The sequence below is a fragment of the Temnothorax nylanderi genome, unplaced genomic scaffold (assembly GCF_030848795.1).
Source record: "Temnothorax nylanderi isolate EJ_2023f unplaced genomic scaffold, tnyl_v1.0 TNYL_tig0068_pilon, whole genome shotgun sequence".
Classification (NCBI taxonomy): Eukaryota; Metazoa; Arthropoda; class Insecta; order Hymenoptera; family Formicidae; genus Temnothorax; species Temnothorax nylanderi.
In genome coordinates this window covers 911,173-931,477 of record NW_027249130.1, presented here as the reverse complement: position 1 = coordinate 931,477, position 20,305 = coordinate 911,173, and the positions used below count along the sequence as shown (strand labels likewise).

Genomic DNA, 20,305 nt, shown 5'->3' with positions numbered 1-20,305 from the left:
TGATGGGAGGAAAGAAAGATAACAATGAGAAATATTCTTACGTTGACAGTACACACGGCGTTACACCTGGCAAAATTGTGAACAAAAAGGTGCGAAAAATGACATTAAAAAACTGAATTAGTTTTGCGATCTACAGCGTTATTTTTCGTTTCAACGCAGTGTTTTTATATTTAAAATAATTGTCGTAGTGTTAAAATATACCGAAGACTACTATTTTGTTATAATTTAATATGACAATATGTGAAAGCAAATATTTATTTCAATTTAGCAGCTGCCAAACGGCTTGTTTTCATCCTTGATTGGGCACTGATTTAATTTGACATACGTGAATTACCCAAACAAAAGGGGAGTGTTCGATATATCTTACAAGTCTGTTCTATTACAAACGCTATCTTATTGAGAAACATTTTATTTTAATGTCGCAAGAATTTTCATGATACCTAATTTTCACGTTTCTGACGTCATCAATTCAAGATGACTGCAGTAAGTGAACAGGAGCCTTAACTTGTGAATGAAATACAATGTCTGAAAATATTCACATCCTTTTTTCTTTTAAATCTGCAATTGTCATCTGTCTATGTCAGTTGGATATATAATTCCAACATGTACAGATAACAGTTAAATGAAAATATCGCAGATTTATTATTCCCGTTCTGAGTATAAAAATCTTTTTACACTCGAATACAATAAAATGACAAAAAAGCAGTTTCTGCAGATTTTGTGGTATTAATATTAGTAAATAAAAGAAGGAAAGGTCATATATAAAAAATATTGAGTGTTGAAGATACAATAGACATTGTTCTGGTCGAACCTCATAATAAAATTGGTAATTATGCAATTAATTATGTAATTCGCTTCGCCCTGTATCAATATAACTACTATCGAGATATATATTCCGAGAAATGACTTCACCTGTGCTTTAATCGCTTCTCTCGATTATACTTGTATACTCACATACATATATGTAATAGGGGAGACCAGGGACAAACGTAACAATTTTCTCATTTGTGTTGATATCTTCGATTTGCTTGTTTATATATAAATTTTTTCTCTTTTATAAGGTAAATACATTTTTACTTACATTATGGTATAGATGAAATTTATCCACATTTTATAATTACGTAGAAAAATCAAATTTTACAAAGATCGAGATTTGTTACGATTGTCCCTACTCCTAGGGCTGGTTGTAACAGAGCTGAAGATTGTTTAACAAGGTAAAATAAAAAATAATATCAGTGTAGCGAAATGCTTTAGTTCTTAAGAAATTTTTTTTCAAATAGTTCTGGACATTTTTAATTATTTTAAACAGACGTTGTTAAACCTCTACTTTACTTTGACCGTATTTTTATGGCATCGACACAATAGACACACAACTTCTCATAACAGAGCTTCGAGCGCTACTGAGGTGAGGGAGGAGTTTAAAAGACATCATATAACAGCAGATAGATTCGTACAGGAATATTATCTTTTTAGTAATCGCGTTTGTTACGTTTATCCCGCGTTACTTTTGTCCCTGGTCTCCCCTAATTTTTAACAAAGTAGGGGAGACCGGGGCGGAGTCGTCACTACAATTATCTCGAAATCTGTACGTTGTGTGAACTCGCCATTAATATTGTAAACACTACTTATGGTGTCCATGTGACCAACGGAGTTTAGTGAGATTATATGCCATGTTGTGATTTTCATAAGGCAAACGTGTTTTCGGAGGTCAAAAGTAAAATTTTTTGCGCGTCGAAAATTTTGAATATTTTAAATATTATTTTCTCTCCGAATCTTGAGATAAGTGATTCTGAAGAGTAATGCATGCTGAACACAAATCCAGTGAAATTTTTTTATTTTCGTTGATTTCTAATATTTTATGAGCGATCAAACTTACCTGTGTCCGAGGCGAAGTCGTCACCAAGCCATATCATGGAGGCTTCGGGCGAAAATCAAAGTCAAAGAAGCAGCAGTGGTCGAATTCCGGCGAGGACTTAGATAATATGTGCTGGCGTGTGCTCAGAGATGACAGAATAGAGCTGAGAAACAGTGCGTTTCGAGCGAGCGTAGGGCACATAAGTGTGTGCGCTTTTCTTGTAATTATTTTCCGCCATCGTGTTTTTAATTAATGTTTCCATTTTTCTATTAAAAAATAATTAATAAAATGTATCCTATCATTTTTCATGATTGGAATTATGAATTTTCATTTAAAATTCAGTCGGAGAATGGAGTGACGACTCCACCCCGGCAATTTTGACATTTCAGTTTTTGCACTCTTGTTGTTTTTCATTCTATACCAGTTGAACAAAGCGACGTAGACCAAAAATGTACTTATAAATCTTGTAGCCAAGGGTTCACTCTTTACAACGGTATACCACATTTTATTAAAATTATTTGTTTTGTTGTTAAAAATCGACACCGAAAAAATAGTGACGACTTCGCCCCAGTCTTCCCTGTATGAAGCATGCATAAATATACCTTTAACCATCATTACATATATATATATATATATATATATATATATATATATATCTGTAAAATATACGTACGCCATCAAAATGCAAATAAGTTTCAATCTCGGCTCAATAGCTTCCAAAACGAAATATCCATAAGTTTTTTGCATTCCGTACATAAATAATTCTTATATGCAAATAAAACCACATATTATTTATTTATGTTTTAAAAATATTTTTCCAGTTTCTAAATTCAATTTTCCTGAAAAGAAGACTTACTCTTACGCTTTCGATTTAATTTCTGGTTATATTATATATTTAATAATGGCATTATTTAATAATAGTAAGGGAGACCGGGGCTCCCCTATATATTTTTGGTCATATCTTTATACATGTAATTTTTTATGATTAAGTTGATACAACAACGCATTTGAATTCGACGCTGATATCATCGGTTGTGACATTAAAGTTTCTATCTGACAAATGCAATAGCATAAAGACATTCTAATTGAGGAGTCATCTTACGTATGTGTGTGATGTATTCGCGCATGTACCTTATACACATATAGCTTTATTTATTAGTATTGCAAATCCATCGTCAGAAAATTTTTAATCACATGCTTTCGTTTATTGTCGATTTATTTATAATTATGTCGAATAGTGTAAAAACAGTACTCGATATTATTATCGAATATAATATTTTGTTTATTTAAATAATACTATTATTAAATAAAATATTATATCGAAGTAAAACACATATTGACATCTCTAAACATGTTAAATTTATTTCAATTCATGTAATCTCATTGTATCCAGTAGAATCTGGTGTACATGTATTATCTGTTTATTCTACTAGATTTCTTTTCAAAGATATAAAAAATTGTCCCTTAAAACATCAATCGTCTTTTAAAATTTAGTTTTAAGATATATAATTATACATATAATTAAATATATCTAAGTTTGTTTCTATATATATATATATATATATATATATATATATATATACATAGACCTCTATACAAGAACTCTAAATTTTTTTTATGCATTTTTAAATACATTGCCTCTTAATTGGAGGCAAATGTCGTGATATAATTAGCACTATAATTATTTGCCTTAAAATGCAAAAATTATATAATGGGAATTATATAGATGTTTCGTGCCTATGTTAGTGGTGTTAGAAATCTTCGGCCATCGAAATGAAGATACAAGTCGATTCGGCTCCGGTAACTAAACCAAAAAGACTAAAAATCGTATAATGCGACGCATATACATATGCATGCCGCAGCTACAGTTGTTTTGAGGTAAAGAGGCAAAAAGTGGTGCCAACAATTTCCAAGCACGCTCGACAAGACAACACGACAGCAGTCTGTTCTAGTGTCGGATTGAACGGAGATAACGTCGGCGTTACTCGTGCTTTGATTCCATCATTCGGCAATTCGATTGTCAGTGAGTGCTTGACAAGCGGCTTGCGACCGTAAAATCCATTCTTTTTGATAAAAACGAGTATCGCGCACTACTGAAATATATATACATATATACAACATAATCTCGGACTTATATTTATACGGTAACTATATTTTAATACGCAGCAGTGACGTAGATTAGGTGTGACATTGATGACCGCGGTGCCATCCACGTATCAGCACAGGAATCCGAGGCGTTATTATTCAAATTAAATACGGGAATTCCTGTTGTATGAATATTGTGCACGCTATACCAGTTTCCGGTCTTAGCTTTTTCTATTTTTCGTTTTGCTTCTCGCGAGCGAGAACGCTTTCCATGATTCCACAGCCAATTTAAGGCGCGTCGTTTTTCGGTAGTCGCGTGGCCTTATCATTAAAGCCAGTATCTATCTGACTGATAGTCAGAGTGTCATGAAATCAACGAAGATAAACGATAATGGTTTGATCGGAGTCCGCTCTTGTTCAGATTGCATCCTGCGTGCCCGCAGGACGGTGCATCCTCCAACTGCTGGTGGTATCAACGACGTGTCGAAAATTGTTAGGACGAAATCAAATAAAGCTTTTCATTCCGCGAAGCGCTTTTCACGATAATGGCTCCATGTCATTATAGATTGAGTGTAAATTTAGTGTTGGCAAAGTGATCGCCGCCAGCGTGAACGATGAATTGTGCGAGGTAATTCTAGCAATAAGTATATATGAATCAGTCAATCTTTAATTTAACGGAATGCAGATTATCGCCGACCGGGTGCGTCGATTTGAAATACTGATCACGAGTGATGTTTCTCGATTGAGCTTGTCTTTTATTTTACCTATGGGTTTTCGATTTAAATACAATGTATGTTAAAATATGTATTTTTATGATAAACTTCGTTTTTACAGTTGATGTTCTAATTTGTCAAGCTAAGGCATGACGAATTGTTATACTTGCTGCGATCGACGGATGTAAATAATTTTAACTGATCAAAAGTGACGCCATCACTAATTAAAATTTGTCACTGTGATGTAGATAAGCAAAATATGATTGATCAGTCAGATTAAACGCAACTTATTCCGCAGTAAAATATTTTGAACGGCGAAGATATGATATTGCAACGTTCAGTTTATGCTAGTATAATCGATGTCCATAATTTGTTTACAAAGAAATTGTTCGTTGTAGATGTTCTGCTTCTTATAAAAGATACTCATCGTTTTCTCTTCGCCGTTTTTTTATCATATACATACATTCTATTCGAAACATATACTATTTTGACCGGCGTGAATCGCCAGATTCGTAATCCGGAGAACCGGGTTCAAATTAGGGCTCGCTATTATACGTTTAAACGGAAACACGTTTATACGTATAATTAGCATATCCGTTTATTGGAAACGTTTTTCCGAATACACGTGTTTTAAGTCTAGGGCCTGATAAACGTTTAAACGTTTAAACGTTTACACGTATATTTATAGCATATCTGTTTACTAAAAACGTTTTTCCGAATATTTTCACGTTTTTCTATAAACGTTTATTATCCCTTTCTTAAGTGTTTTATTTTTGAATGTACTTTATTAATAAAATATTTATTACAAATATAGTCAGAGTTGGGAAGTAATGTATTATTTGTAATATCGTTACCGTTACTTTCTTTCCGGTGACGTCGTCACATTTTTACCGTAACGGAAACGAATTCGTTACTTTCATCGTTACTTTAGTCATTTTTATTCAATAAATCAGAAGTAATTAGATTTGTTCGCGCTGCTTGCACTTCTTGGACTTGGAACAAAACGAATACGCATTCGGATGCTGGTATAAAAGCAAGAATGAATCACAATTAGTGATTGTTTTTAGATTATTGTTATTACATATTGTTGTTAATATGACGCACTGTTAAACAAAAACGGTATAAAAAAGTATTCTTTTGTTCAGATTTGGATGCAATTTTGACTTAAAATGAAATAAAGCATATAAATAATAGTTAATTTTGTAAAACACTCTCTTCTACTCATAAATGAATGTACTTACTAAATATACGAGTAAATGAGTTTTTGTTTAAATAATAGCGAGTCCTAATTTTGACGCGGGGGAGGGGGGGAGCAAATAGGGGCAGACAAAAGCACGAGGGAACGACACAGTTCGACAAGTTTTTGTCACGCGTGCTCGCATCATCGACGACATCCGCGAGTGAGAGCGAGCGCATGCACGCACGTTCGTACGTACGCATGCACGCACGCACGAAATAACAATGTATAATTTTCTCAGTGATGATTACTAAACGTTTACTAAGCGTTTACTAAGCGTTTACTAAGCGTTTATTAAATGTTTACTAAACGTTTACTAAACGTTTACTAAACGTTTAAACGTAAACGTTTTTCTGGAAGAAAATGTAAACGGATAAACGTTTCACGTTTAAACGTTTATTCGAAAAACGGAATAAAATCAGAGCCCTAGTTTAAATAATTAAAATTATTATTATTGAGTTATATACATATAGAACAATAATTATACTGGAAAATTTTTAAATTGGTCGCGACGGTTTATTTATAAAGTAACGATGTAAGATAAAAGGTTCGACGCAAAAAGAGTACAATGGCATACATTAACGATATCTAGTGTGTTCGCTTTCGTAAGAATTCTTAATGACTCAAACGGTATGATTTTTAGACATTTTAAGGAGAATTTATCCACTGAATTAGCAATACATATCGGATATATTTAATGTACGCATATAATTTGTATCGATTTGCAATAATTAATGAATATCCGCTATGTGTAAAATGCATAAATGCGATTTACACCGTATGCAGCACGCATAACTTTACACAGTAAAAAATGTTGTGTATTTTTGTTAAATATGGACATAGTTAAAGTTTTTGTGTTAAAAATGTAACATACTCATCTGTTAATTTAACTAATTTTTATGTTATCTGATTTTTTAAATTCATATTTAAGTAAATCAAATGTTAAAATAACATATTTTATATTTAATCAAATAATTATATTAAATTTAATGTAAGGTTAACATAAAAATAATGTAGTTTTGTTAAAAAAAATATCCGTTTCATTTATATTTAACATTATACTGATGTCTATTGTACATACAAAAATGTTAAATTAACATGTATTTCATTTATATTTAACATTATACAGATGTCTGTTGTACATGAAATTTTCGTTCACGTATCATCAAACTTTTATTTATTTTGTATTAAATTATGGACATAATATTTGTGTCATAATTTGACATATTCACATTATGTTAAAATAATAACACAAAAATTTGAGTAGACCGTTTGAGACATGTGATTTATGTTATATTTAACAGAAATTTTTTTACTGTGTAGTTCTTCTTGTTTTATTAACGGAGGAAGTTTGAATAAATTTGCCATACCAGATAATATTTGACTTACCGAATTTTATTTTTAATCTATTTAAGCTTCTTATATTATTTATTTTAATTTATTTAAGCTTCTTATCATTGCCGTTTATCGCAATGTTGTTCCACGATCACTGATTTTATTAATTTGTGCATTTACGTTTCGTCAACATAATTTTCTTGATTAAAGCATTCTGTTGCTCTATCAAATGAGGACCCAACAGGCACATCCGATGGCCGTCGATTAAAAACGCACTGTTACATTCCTCATCGATTTTATTCAACGTACTAATAACCGGTTTCACCAATTAGTAAAACTTAAGCATGATTCAATATATATCATAAGTTCTTTTGTAAATCTTACAAGAACTCGTAGTAATTTTTTTTAATTAAACAAAATTTATATCTATAAACGAAATTGCAGATCTGGCAAGAATGTTTACTCGAGTGCTTTGAATATATCAAACGACGATCTTTGGAAACATTTTTAAGTTAAAAGGCGTAGTTCTTCGCAAACTGTTAAACTGTTAAAAAAAATCTTATATTAATAAAAAAGAATTACGTTTTCAAACTGATCTTTCCCTTTGTTATCTGATATAAGAGAAAAAAGAGTATAGTCTAATGGTGAAAGAGGATCTCGTAGCGACCTGACGAATATAGATATCTAAAGACTCTAACAGCTATTCCTTGACGAGCATATTCTGCTGCGGTGTATCGCATTTATGACGTATCCGATATAAAGAAGGTGAATTTTTCGCGTAGCTCATGGATACGGTGGCATTGGTGCAACAGCAACAGCAAGCGCTCGACGGTGATCACCAGGGTAAAAGAGAGCAGGACCACGTGAATGGTACTGTTGTGTCTGCCGAGAGTCACGCGGTCGACAAGTTTTTCGGCGAGACTGAGCGCTCGGCGAGGGAAACCGCGTTCGTCGCTCCGGGCAATGGAGATTCCTCTACACAGTGCAGTGACGTAGATGACGACGACGACGAGGAAGAAGAGACGGATGTCGAAGAAGGCGGTTGGATCACGAATCTGCCGGTATCGTCGACCATCGTTCAGCGGCAACCAGCCTTCGCCACCACGAATGGCGATGTCGTCCTACCGAACGCTGATCAGCCGACTTTTGGCAATGTCCGAGTGCAGAAGTCGAGGAATGTGCGTCTGGTTAACCAGACCTGCTACAATGGTCCTGTTACTATAAGGCAGTTTGTTTACACGAATCCTACTCCGAATCAGGATGCGAGCCGCGCCTCCGACAATACCTCGGATTTGCAGACGCGTAAAGACAACGGAGCTCCAAACGGATGCATCTTTCCAGAAAATATTAAATTAAATAAAGGTAATAGTTAATCGTGCAATGCAATAGATTGTTTAGGCCTGTTGCTTTTAATAGTTTTTCTATACTTGTTTCTTTTCGTATGTTTAAGCATAAAATCGCCGGATAACTAAAAGTGACTAGATCTCTCATAAGTTTCAACAACAGTTTTATATAAAATACAGTTTTATATAAAAAATTATAAATCGCGACCTTCAAAATTGAATATAATGTAGATACTTTTTATCGATATCATCGCAACAAGACATTACTCTAATATCCTTATAAAGGAAAATATATTTCGTCCTAAAAATTTTAAATACATTAGTAGAACGCAATAATTACTTGGTAAATTCAGACATCATAGAATCAAATTCTTTTCTCTACGTTTTACATTTAAACATTTCAACACTTTGTATTGCGTACTTATTCAGCCACAAATGATTAATCGATTTGACGTCAATCTAATGCCGATAAACTAATAAACAGTCGATGTCAAAAACTTTATTTGTGTCGCAAAAAATACCTTTTAGTATGTGCCTTTTTATTTAGAAGGAAGCTATTTACAAACTTTGATCTAAACCAGAGCATGAACGTTTTCGGAAGAACAGCCGATATGTCACAAATATCATTAACTACTTCGACAAATGGTCCTGTCACAACTATTCCAGAATATAGTTTTAATATCGACGATATTTTAGATTGAAAATTGTTACACTTTAGTTGCGCCACAAGAATTAAAGCTAAATATAAAAGAGCTATTTTTATCTCACAGTATATATATGTGTCACGCTATCTGACATAGATTGGCGAGATATTGCATGCCGCAAATTGTTTACTCGATTGTGAATAGAATAACAGAAAATTGATACCAAACAATAATTATAATGCTTTACGTGAGGGACTTAATGTAATTATAATACTCTCCTTTCGTACACACGTGCTACCCGTCATAATAATTGTGTATGAATTTCATCAAAAAGTATTAATAAGTAGTGAATTAATAACTTGTGAAACAAACGTTCTAATACAGCTTTTTATAATTATTCTAGGGACACAATGGTTCTGGACGTGTAAACTTGCGGTTTTATCGTGCGTTATAACTTTAATACTTCTAGCTATTGTAGTGCCCATAACTGTACATTTCACTCATCAATCAGACGCATCGGTCTTCCCGGAAATTCCAACCTCATCGATCGAGGGTAATTGTCTATCTGGAAAATATTCCTTTCGTACACAGTGCTACCCGTTATAATAATTGCGAATGAATTTCATCAAACGATATTAAGTAGTTCGTAAAACTATCGTTCTAATATAGCTTTTTATAATTATTTTAGTGACGCAATGGCTCTGGACGTGGAAATGGCATACGGCTTTATCGTGCGTTCCAGCTTTAATACTTCTGGGTATTATAGTGTTCATAACTGTACATTTCACTCATCAATTGGACGTATTTCCCGTACCGCCCGAACTGACCACACCGTTTACACCGACCACACCACCCACAACACCCACACCAACCACACCAACCACACCAACCACATCGGAAATTCCAAACTCATCTACCGAGGGTAATTGTCCATCTGGAAAATATTTTGTTATGCAAACGCGACACGAGGCAAATGGTATCTTATCACGATTGCAAACTTAAAGTCTGTCTCCTACATTATATATTTGTATTTGTGCCTACTTAAACGCATGTCTTTTTTTACTTTCCACGAGTCATATATTTTAAAACTTTTTGCATTCTTATATATGTGAGTAATATTTTAGATTTTAATGTTAAAGTTGACATATGCGTCTGATTAAGATTGCCAAATTCGGTGTTAAATTAAGGAGCTTCTAATTATAAATTTGTTTGCACGGTATACATCTTGAACTTCTTGTACGATATGTACTTTATTTCTATGATTTTCAGGTGTACACATAACTTCAGTACGCTTTGTCGAAAGGAACGAATGGCTTGCACAGCCGCCCTCGGAACCCCTGACAAAACTGAAGTTGTCAGTACCATATGTAATTATTAGTCACACCGCGACGGATTTCTGTACCACGCAATCGCAGTGTACATTCCTCGTGAGATTTGCTCAGACTTTCCATATCGAATCTAGAAATTGGTCGGATATCGCCTACAATTTCCTCGTCGGCGGTGACGGGCTCGCATACGTTGCCAGAAGCTGGGATTACGTCGGTGCCCATTCGATCCTTCGGTTTCAACAGCAAGATTATCGGCATTTCCTTCATCGGTACATTCAATACGGTTGTACCGCCGAAACCGCAATTACGTGCCGCGCGAAAGATCATAGAGCTCGGCGTCAAAGCCGGAAAGATCGCGCCCGACTATAAACTGTTAGGTCACCGACAAGTTTCGAAAACTCTGAGTCCTGGAGATGCCTTATATAACGAAATTAAAAAGTGGCCCCATTGGTCACCCAAGCCCTGACCCGATAACTTAAAAGTTTAACTTGTGAATGAAATACAATGTCTGAAAATATTTACATTCTTTTTTTCCTTTAAAAGTGTAATTGCCGCACTGCAAATCCAAGTGTGTTAGTTTTATACGTCTAAAAATGAAACATTCGACTGCAGTTCTTTTTACACATTTTTGGGCATTTTAAGTTATGTCATTTAACACCTTTAACCGTATTAAATTAAAAGTTAATACGTTCAATCGTGTCAAATAATTTACGTGATTTAAAACGGCAAGAAATGTGTCAGAAGAGTTTTAGCTAAATAACACATTTGCATTTGCAGTGCATCTATATATCTATGTCAGTGAGATATAATTCCAACAAGTTCAGATTAACTCATTCAATTAACTGAATATATCGCAGGTCTATTATTTTCGTTCCAAATATAAAATCTTCTTACACTCGAATACAGTGAAATATATGACAAAAGAATTAGTCTCTGCTTACGTAGCATCAATAAATTTAATTAGATCAAGCTAATTAGTGAATAAAGGAAGGGAATGTTATATATAAATATATATTGAGTTTTTTTTAAATACCCTGCCTTTTAATTGGAGATAAATATCGTGATATAATTAGCGCAAAACACTAATTATTTGCCTTAAATTGCAAAAAAATATATAATAAAAAATATATAGATGTTTAGTGTATGTTACTGGTGTTAGAAACTTCGGTCATCGAAATGAAGATACAAGTCGATTCGGCTCCGGTAACTAAACCGAAAAGACTAAAAATCGTATAATGCGACGCATATACATGCATGCCGCAGCTACAGTTGTTTTGAGGTAAAGAGGCAAAGAGTGGTGCCAACAATTTCCAAGCACGTTCGACAAGACAACACGATAGCAGTCTGTTCCAGTGTCGGATTGAACGGAGATAATGTGTCGGCATTACGTGTACATGCTTTGAATCCATCGGCAGTTTGTTTGTCAGTGAGTGCTTGACAAGCGGCTTACAACCGTAAAAATCTATTTTTTTTGCTTCCTCATAGAGGAAGCTTTGTTTTCATAAACTTCGTATATGGACCTTTGATCGCATATAAGCTACGTCTAATCAACCAAATTTTAAAGAATTATATATGAAATAGGGGTAGAAAAGACTGAAGAAAAAATATTTTTAGTTTTCGATGCCAATGTGTTCAGAATGTTCTAAAACGTCGGAAAATCGTAATTTTAAAAAATGTCCGTATGTATGTATGTGTGTATGTGTGTGCCAAATTTACCGAAATTTCTATAACTCAAGAACTGATTAACCAAATTTTAAAGAATTAACCAGCTAGTATGAAATAAGGGTGGAAAAAACTGAAGAATATAATAGAATTAGAAAAATTGCTAATAATAAAGAGGTTACCGATTTTTATCTAAAAAAAATCTACATGATTACTCTAATTTCCGCAAATTTTGAGATATCGAGCTTAATTTTTTTTTTATGAATAGAGTATTATTAAAGGTAGGTTGGTGTGGAATTTGGCAATGATCGGTGAAGGGGTTACCGATTTTTGCCTAAAAAGTGTGTAAGTTATACATGTAATCTCATATATAGAACGTATCATTAAAGGAAGGTTGTTTTGAATTTCGCGAAGATTGGTGAAAGGGTTTCTGCCTAAAAAATATATGGAGTAGACCGAGGCGAATCGGATTACTAATTAGCACGATAAAACAGCTCGTTTGAAACAAAACACTAACGAAAACTGTCTTAAAACTTATATTAATCCGATTCGCCTCGGTCTACCCTAAGTTATTTGCAGGATAGAGTATCATTAAAGGAAGATTGTTATTGAATTTGGCGATCGGTGAAGGAATTACCGATTTCTGCTTAAAAAGTGTATAAGATGTACATGTAATTTTATATAGAGTATCATTAAAGAAAAGGTTGTTTTGAATTTTGCGAGGTATGGATAATCGGTAAAAAGGTTCTTTCTTTATAAAATTTTGAATTTTTCGAGCAATATATTCGTGGTTGCTCTAACTTCCGCCAATTTTGAGATATCGTACTATTTATAATTCTATTATATTCTTTAGTCTTTTCTACCCCTATATAATTCTTTAAGATTTGGTTGATTAGATCCAGCTTTATATGCGATCAAAGGTTCATAATTTTTTCAGAAATGTCTGTGGTAGTTTTAATTTCCGGAAATTTGAAGATATCGGGCTATTTATAATTTTATTATATTCTCTTCAGTCTTTTCTACCCCTATTTTATATATAATTCTTTAAGATTTGATTGATTAGATCCAGCTTTATTCGCGATCAAAGGTCCATATGCGAAGTCCATATATGGACCATGTAGCCTGAACTCCCAAAATCACATCGATTTGACATCAATTTGCGTCAATTGAAAAAACCCCACTTGTGCTACTAAGCTGGCCCTTTTTTAATTCATAAAAAGGTTAAATTTAAAATTAAGAAAAGTGTGCAAATTAGAAACTTGCACATTGCTTCTTCATCATTACAGATCGCTACCATTGCTTCTATTTTATTTTGCTCATAAAGCTTCCTCTATGAGGAAGCCAAACTAATAAATACTAATAATTATGTATCAAATAAAATACAAGCTTCCTCATAGAGGAGCTTTGTGAGCAAAATAAAATAGGAGCAATGGTAGCGATCTGTAATGATGAGGAAGCAATGTGCAAGTTTCTATTTTTTTCTATAAAAACGAGCGTCGGACATTTGCGAAATATATACAGTATAATCTCGCTAATCCGGCACTTCAATAAATAATCTTGTACGTCCAATAATCCGGCACTATCACGGACTTCCGTGACTCCTTAAACAAGAGACAGAGGTCGGATTTAACGCTTGCGTATATTGTTAATCTGTTATAATTATTACAGTGACCGTTAAACTGTCGCCGATGCAGTATTGTTTATATGTTTCCGTGAAAATACATCGCCGCTTTCTAGTTTCTTTTTGTTTGTTGTAAATTCAGAAGTTTTAAAGTGCTCAATTATTTTATATATTAACCTTCTATATTCCTTATATTCCAATAATCCGCCAAATCCATTAATCCGGCACAACCTCGTTTTTAATAGTGCCGAATTAACGAAATTGTACTGTATACCCCGAGAAGAATATCTACTGTCTACAAGAATATCTACAATACAAAGAAATTCCGATTTGGAGTTAAGCCCATAAAGAGTATGCCTAAAATATTGTCTACGTGTTATAATAGTGTCACAAGTTTATATGCGAAATCCACTGACCGAGGTAGAAGTTATTTTTTTTAAATCCATTACATTGCGGTTTCATAAATGAATGGTGTCATAAGTGAATTGACAAGTAAATCACAGCAGATCTTTTCAAAAGACAGTATAAGTTTCACTATAACAAAATATCATAATTGTATAGGTATTATGTTAGTTATCTCACAATTAATAGAAAATTGAATTAAATTTGTTTTTCGTCTCTTCTAAAAATCATGTATTTTTTGAGTTGTGATAGTAAATTTCTCGGGGTGATATACGAGTATACAACATATTCTCGGATCGCATTATACGGTGTCTTCACTTTAATACAGCGTGATCCGCAGCAGTGATATACAGTAATGTGCAAAATAATAGCACCGGCTGAAAACAATGAAGAAAATTCTAAATTTTAACAAAATTCCATTTTTTCATTGTTATCTTTGTGTAATAATGAGATGAGATTTTTATGTTTCTATTAATTGATGTATATTTAATAATATAAATAAAATAAATATAAATAAAATAATCATTCGAAAAAGGAGAATAGGAATTATTGATTTAATCTTAATATTGTTTTATTTTGTTATACTGCTTCCGATTGTGATTAGATTAAACATGTCAAGAGTATTATTTGTGTCGTTATCAGAAATTCGATTTAAGAAGGCATGTACTTAGCAGCACGGAAATCCCATCAGGTGTTATCATTCAAATAAAAACAGGGGAATACCTATTATGCGAAAAGCAATATCGTGCAGGCTATCAGTTCCTCATAATCTTTTCTCTTTTCTGGTCTTTTCATCGTTTTGCTTCTGGCCAGAAAGAACGAGCGCTTTCTACGATTCCACTTTTAAGGCGCGTCTTCCTTCGGCAGCCGCGTGCCGTCATTGCTGAAGCCAGTATTTGTCTGACAGTGTCATAAAATCAACGAAGATAACCGGTAGTGGCTTGATCCGCTTTTGTTCGGATTGAACTCTGTACCCGCGGGACGCTGCATCCTCTAACAGCAGGTAGTGTCAATGACGTGTCGAAAAACATAGGATAAGATCGAATAAAGTTTTTCTTTCCGCGAAGCACTTTCCACGATAATGGCTCCATGTCATTATAAATTGATTGTCAATTTAGTATTGGTAAAGTGATCGCACGAACAAATGTCAATTGTTGATCCCAAGTATGAGTCAATCAATCCTTAATTTAACTAACCGGCTGCGCCGATTTGGGATACTGATCACGAGTGATGTTTCTCGATCGAGCTTGCCGCTGTGTGTGTTGTCCTCCATTTTTTAAATAACTAGACACCACAGACGCGCGCTTCGCGCGCGCTATTTAGCTTTAACATTATGCTATTACTATTACACTATTAACTCCTTGATACACACAACTGTCAAAATAGATATGGAAATGTGTAAGATACGTATTTTCTCAAGATAAACTTCGTTTTTTACAGTTGATGTTGTAATTTGTCAAGATAAGACATGACGGACTGCTCTGCTCCAAGATGTAAGTAATTTTACCTGAGCAAAAGTTATTCTTTTCGCCATTCTTTTATCACATGCATTCTATTATTATTGGATAAATGCAAATCCTATTGTTTACAACTTAGACCCAAATCGGAGCATGGACGTTTTTGGAAGAACAGCCGATATGTAATGAATATCATTAACTCCTTTGACTTATGGTCTTGTCACAACTATTCCAGAATATAGTTTTAACATCGTTGATATTCCAGATTGAAAATTGTTACACTTTAGTCACGCCACAAGAATTGAAGCTATAAGTATAAAAAAGACATTTTTATTTCACAGTACATACGTATTATGCTATTCTGGCACATATTGGCGAGATATATATTGTATGCCACAAATGTTTGCTCGATTGTGAATAGAATAATAGAAAAGTAATATCAAACAAGAATTATAATGCTTTACGCGAGCGGCTTTAATATGTAATTGTTATAATATTCCTTCGTACACACCCGCTTTCCGACGTAATAATCGGGCACTTCATCAAACAATATTAAATAGCTCGTAAACAAATCATTTTAATAGAACAATTTATAATTATTCTAGTGACGTCTCAACCGCAATGGCTCTGGAAACATGTGGCTTTATCGTGCGTTCTAGTTTCAATACTTCTACCTGCTGTAGTGCCCATAAATGAATATTTCACTCATCATCAGGACGCACCGGTTCCTTCGGAAATGTCAGACTCATCGATCGAGAGTAATTGTCCACCTAAAAAATTTTTCGTTTTGCAAGCGCGATACAAAGCAAACGTTATCTTATCGCGATTGCAAATTTAAATTATGTATTTGTATAAAATCCATTTATTCGTCTACTTATATAAAAGTGTGTCTTTTTTTATTTTCCATGAGTCATATATTAGAAAGGTATTTCAAAACACTTTGCATTGTCATATATGTATATAAGAGTAATATTCTAGCCGAATAGTAACATTTACTTCGTCAGTGAACAAATAACAGTAAAGACTTTAATCGACCCTATACTGACTATCAATTTTAATCGTCATGATAATACGACCATTGGTTTTGGTCAAATAATTGTCAAGACGTTTTAATCATGGGTTTTGGTTTGTCTAACTTGACTCAGGTAGTATTTTTTGCAATAAATTAAATGTATCTTTATAAGTAAGGATCTAAATTACATTAATTTAGAAGGCCCAAAACCTATGGTCGAAACGTCTTGATGATTAACTGATCAAAACCAATGGTCGTATTGTCATGACAATTAAAAATAATAGTCAGTAGGGCCGATTGAAAAATCTTTACAGTAATGTTGTAGATTTTAATACTAAAATTAACGTATGCATCTGAGTAAAATTGCAACATTCGGTATTAAATTAAAGAGCATTTAATTAATTTGTCTGTATGGTATATCTTGAACTTTTTGTACGATATGTATTTTATTTTCATGACTTGCAGATAATAACGAGATAGAGACTCCGTTTCGCCTTGTCGAGAGGGACAAATGGGGTGCACGGCCGCCTTCGGAACCCCTAAGAAAAATGACGCTGCCAGTATCACATGTAATTATTTGTCACACTGCGTCAAATTTCTGTACCACGCAATCAAAGTGTGCAAACCAATTGAGAATTATGCAGGATTATCAGATAAAAAATAATTTTGCGGATATCGCCTATAATTTCCTCGTCGGAGGCGACGGCCTCGCATATATTGGCAGAAGCTGGAGTTACATCGGTGGCCATTCAGGAAACTATAACAGCATAAGTATCGGTATTGCGTTCATCGGTGATTTCACTTCGGTTGTACCGCCAAAAACGCAATTAAATGCCGCGAAAGAGCTCATAGAGCTCGGCGTCAGAGCCGGAAAAATTGCGCCTGACTATAAACTATTAGGTCACCGACAAGCTGTGAAGACTAAGAGTCCTGGAGATGCCTTATATAATGAAATTAAAAAGTGGCCCCATTGGTCATCTCAGCCCAGACCTTAAAGGTTCCTGCTAGCTCGACTGACAAAAGTTCGCGTTGACAATATACACACGGCGTTACACCTGGCAAAATTGTGAACTAAAAGTTGCGAAAAATGACATTAAAAAGCTGAATTAGTTTTGCGACCTACAGCGTATTTTTCGTTTCAACGCAGTGTTTTTTATTTAAAATAATTGTCGTAGTGTTAAAATATACCGAAGACTACTATTTTGTTATAATTTAATATGTAAAAGCAAATATTTATTTCAATTCGGCAGCTGCTAAACGGCTTGTTTTCATCCTTGATCAGGCATAAATTCAATTCGACATACCCAAACAAAAGAGGATTTTCGATATATCTTACAAGTCTATTCTATCGATTACAAACGCTATCTTATTGAAAAACATTTTTACTTTAATGTCCGTCGCGAGAATTTTCATGATATTTTTTTCGTTTCTGATGTTATCAATCCAAGATGGCTGCAGTGAGTGAACAGGAGCCTTAACTTGTGAATGAAATACAATGTCTGAAAATATTCACATCTTTTTTTCTTTAAATCTGCGGTTGTTATCTCTCTAATGTCAGTTAGATATAATTACAACATGTACAGATAACAGTTAACTGAAAATATCGCGGGTCTATTATTCCCGTTCTAGTGTAAAAATCTTTTTACATTCGAATACAATAAAATGACAAAAAAGCAGCCCCTACAGATTTTGTGATATTAATAAACTTAATTAGAACAAGCTATAATTAGTAAATAAAAGAAGAAAATATCATATATAAAAAAAATATTGAGTGTTGAAGATACAAAAAACATTGCACTGGTCGAATCTCGTAATAAAATAGGTAATTACGCAATTAATTATGTAATTAGCTTCGACCTGTATCAATATAACTATTATCGAGATATATATCCCGGCCGAGAAACGATTTTATCTGCTCCAATCGCTTTCGCGATTCAATTCTCAGAAGTCATCGCGGAAGGTAAATCTCTATTACACTTACTTATACTCACATACATATGTAATTTTTAATAAAGTATATGAAGCATGCATAAATATACCTTTAACCGTTATTATATATATGTAAAATATACATACGATATCAAAATGCAAATATGTCTTAATCTCTGCTCAATAGTTTTTAAGCCGAAAACACCGTAAGCTTTTTGCACTCCGTACATAAATAACTATCTTATAAACAAATAAAACAAACATATTATTTATTTATGTTTTAAAAATATTTTTTCCAGTTTCTAAAATCAATTTTTCCAAAAAGAAAACTTACTCTACTATTTCGATTTATATTTTCTAGTTATATTATATTTTTGGTCATGTCTTTATATATATATGATTATTTCCTATATATAATTGATCTGATACAACAAAGCATTTGAAATCGATGCTGATATTATCGATTATTATTAAAGTTTCTATCTAACAAATGCAATAGCATAAAGGAAGACATTCCGATTGCGGAATGTCAAAACCAATCAAATGATTACGTAATAAATGTAAATTATAATTTATATAATATTGTCATTAAATAAAATATTATATCAAAGTAAAACACATATTGACATCTTAACATGTTAAATTCGTTTTAATTAATGTAATCTTATTGTATTAAAAAAATCTGATATATTATCTGTTTATGCTACTAAATTTTTTCAAAGATATAAAAAATTGTTTCTTAAAACATTGTCTTTTTAAATTTAGTTTTAAGACATATGATTATATACATATAACTGCATCATAAGTTTGGTTCTATGTAGAAAAATCTTCTCTACAAAACTCTTAGCTCTAAAATTTTTTTAAAATACACTACCTTTTTAATTGGAGACAAATAATCGTGATATAATTAGTGCGAAACACTAATCTTTTGTCTTAAATTGCAAAAAATTATACATATAATAGGAATAATATAGATGTTTTTATATGCCGTGCTGGTGTTACAAATCTATCATTAGCCATTAAAATGAAGATATAAGATCATTCGGCTTCACGGAAAAGACTAAAATTCGTGTAAGACTACGTACGTCATCGCACATACCTACTTACATGCCGCAGCTATGTCGTTAACAATTGCGGTTGAAGGAAAAAGGCGAAAAATGGGGCCACAGATTTCCGAGTACGTTTAACAAAATAACGCTACAGCAATCTGTCCTGTCGGGTTGAACGGAGATAATGTCGCCATTACTCGTGCTTTGATTCCATCGGCAATTCGATTGTTAGTGAGTGCTTGACAAGTGGCTTGCGATCGTAAAATCCATTCTTTTCGAAAACGAGCATCGCACACTTCCGAAATATATATACATATATACAACGTATATATATATATATATATATATAATCTCGGATTTATATTTATACGGATAACTATTTTAATACGCAGCAGTAACGTACTCTCTAAATCTGAATCAGTGAATAGTACTGCTGAATCAGTAAATATTCACTAATATCAGTGTAAAGTATGCCACTGATTCGAATCAGTGGCATACTTTACACTGATATCAGTGATTATTTACTGATTCAGATTTAGAGAGATAGATTGGGTACGACATTGATAACCGCGGTGCTATTCACGTATAAGCACAGGAATCCGAGGCGTTATCATTCAAATTAAATAGGGAAAT

At 33.3% G+C, this 20,305-nt stretch overlaps 1 protein-coding gene and 1 pseudogene across 2 annotated transcripts; both read left to right on the top strand.

The window, feature by feature from the left end:
* Positions 1–3,791: 3,791 nt before the first annotated feature.
* Positions 3,792–11,550, top strand: LOC139773774 (uncharacterized; annotated as a pseudogene).
* Positions 11,551–14,758: 3,208 nt separating this feature from the next.
* Positions 14,759–18,894, top strand: LOC139773770 (peptidoglycan-recognition protein SD-like). 2 transcript variants are annotated; one of them, XM_071708485.1, is made up of 4 exons: positions 14,759–15,228; positions 15,666–15,718; positions 16,288–16,440; positions 17,160–18,894. In XM_071708485.1, the coding sequence occupies exons 2-4, from the start codon at positions 15,694–15,696 to the stop codon at positions 17,687–17,689; spliced, it is 708 nt and encodes a 235-aa protein (XP_071564586.1). In that variant the 5' UTR covers positions 14,759–15,228; positions 15,666–15,693; the 3' UTR covers positions 17,690–18,894. The 2 variants fall into 2 exon arrangements, with proteins under 2 accessions (XP_071564586.1, XP_071564584.1); XM_071708483.1 differs by having other exon boundaries at positions 14,759–15,718.
* The last annotated feature ends 1,411 nt before the right edge of the window (positions 18,895–20,305 follow it).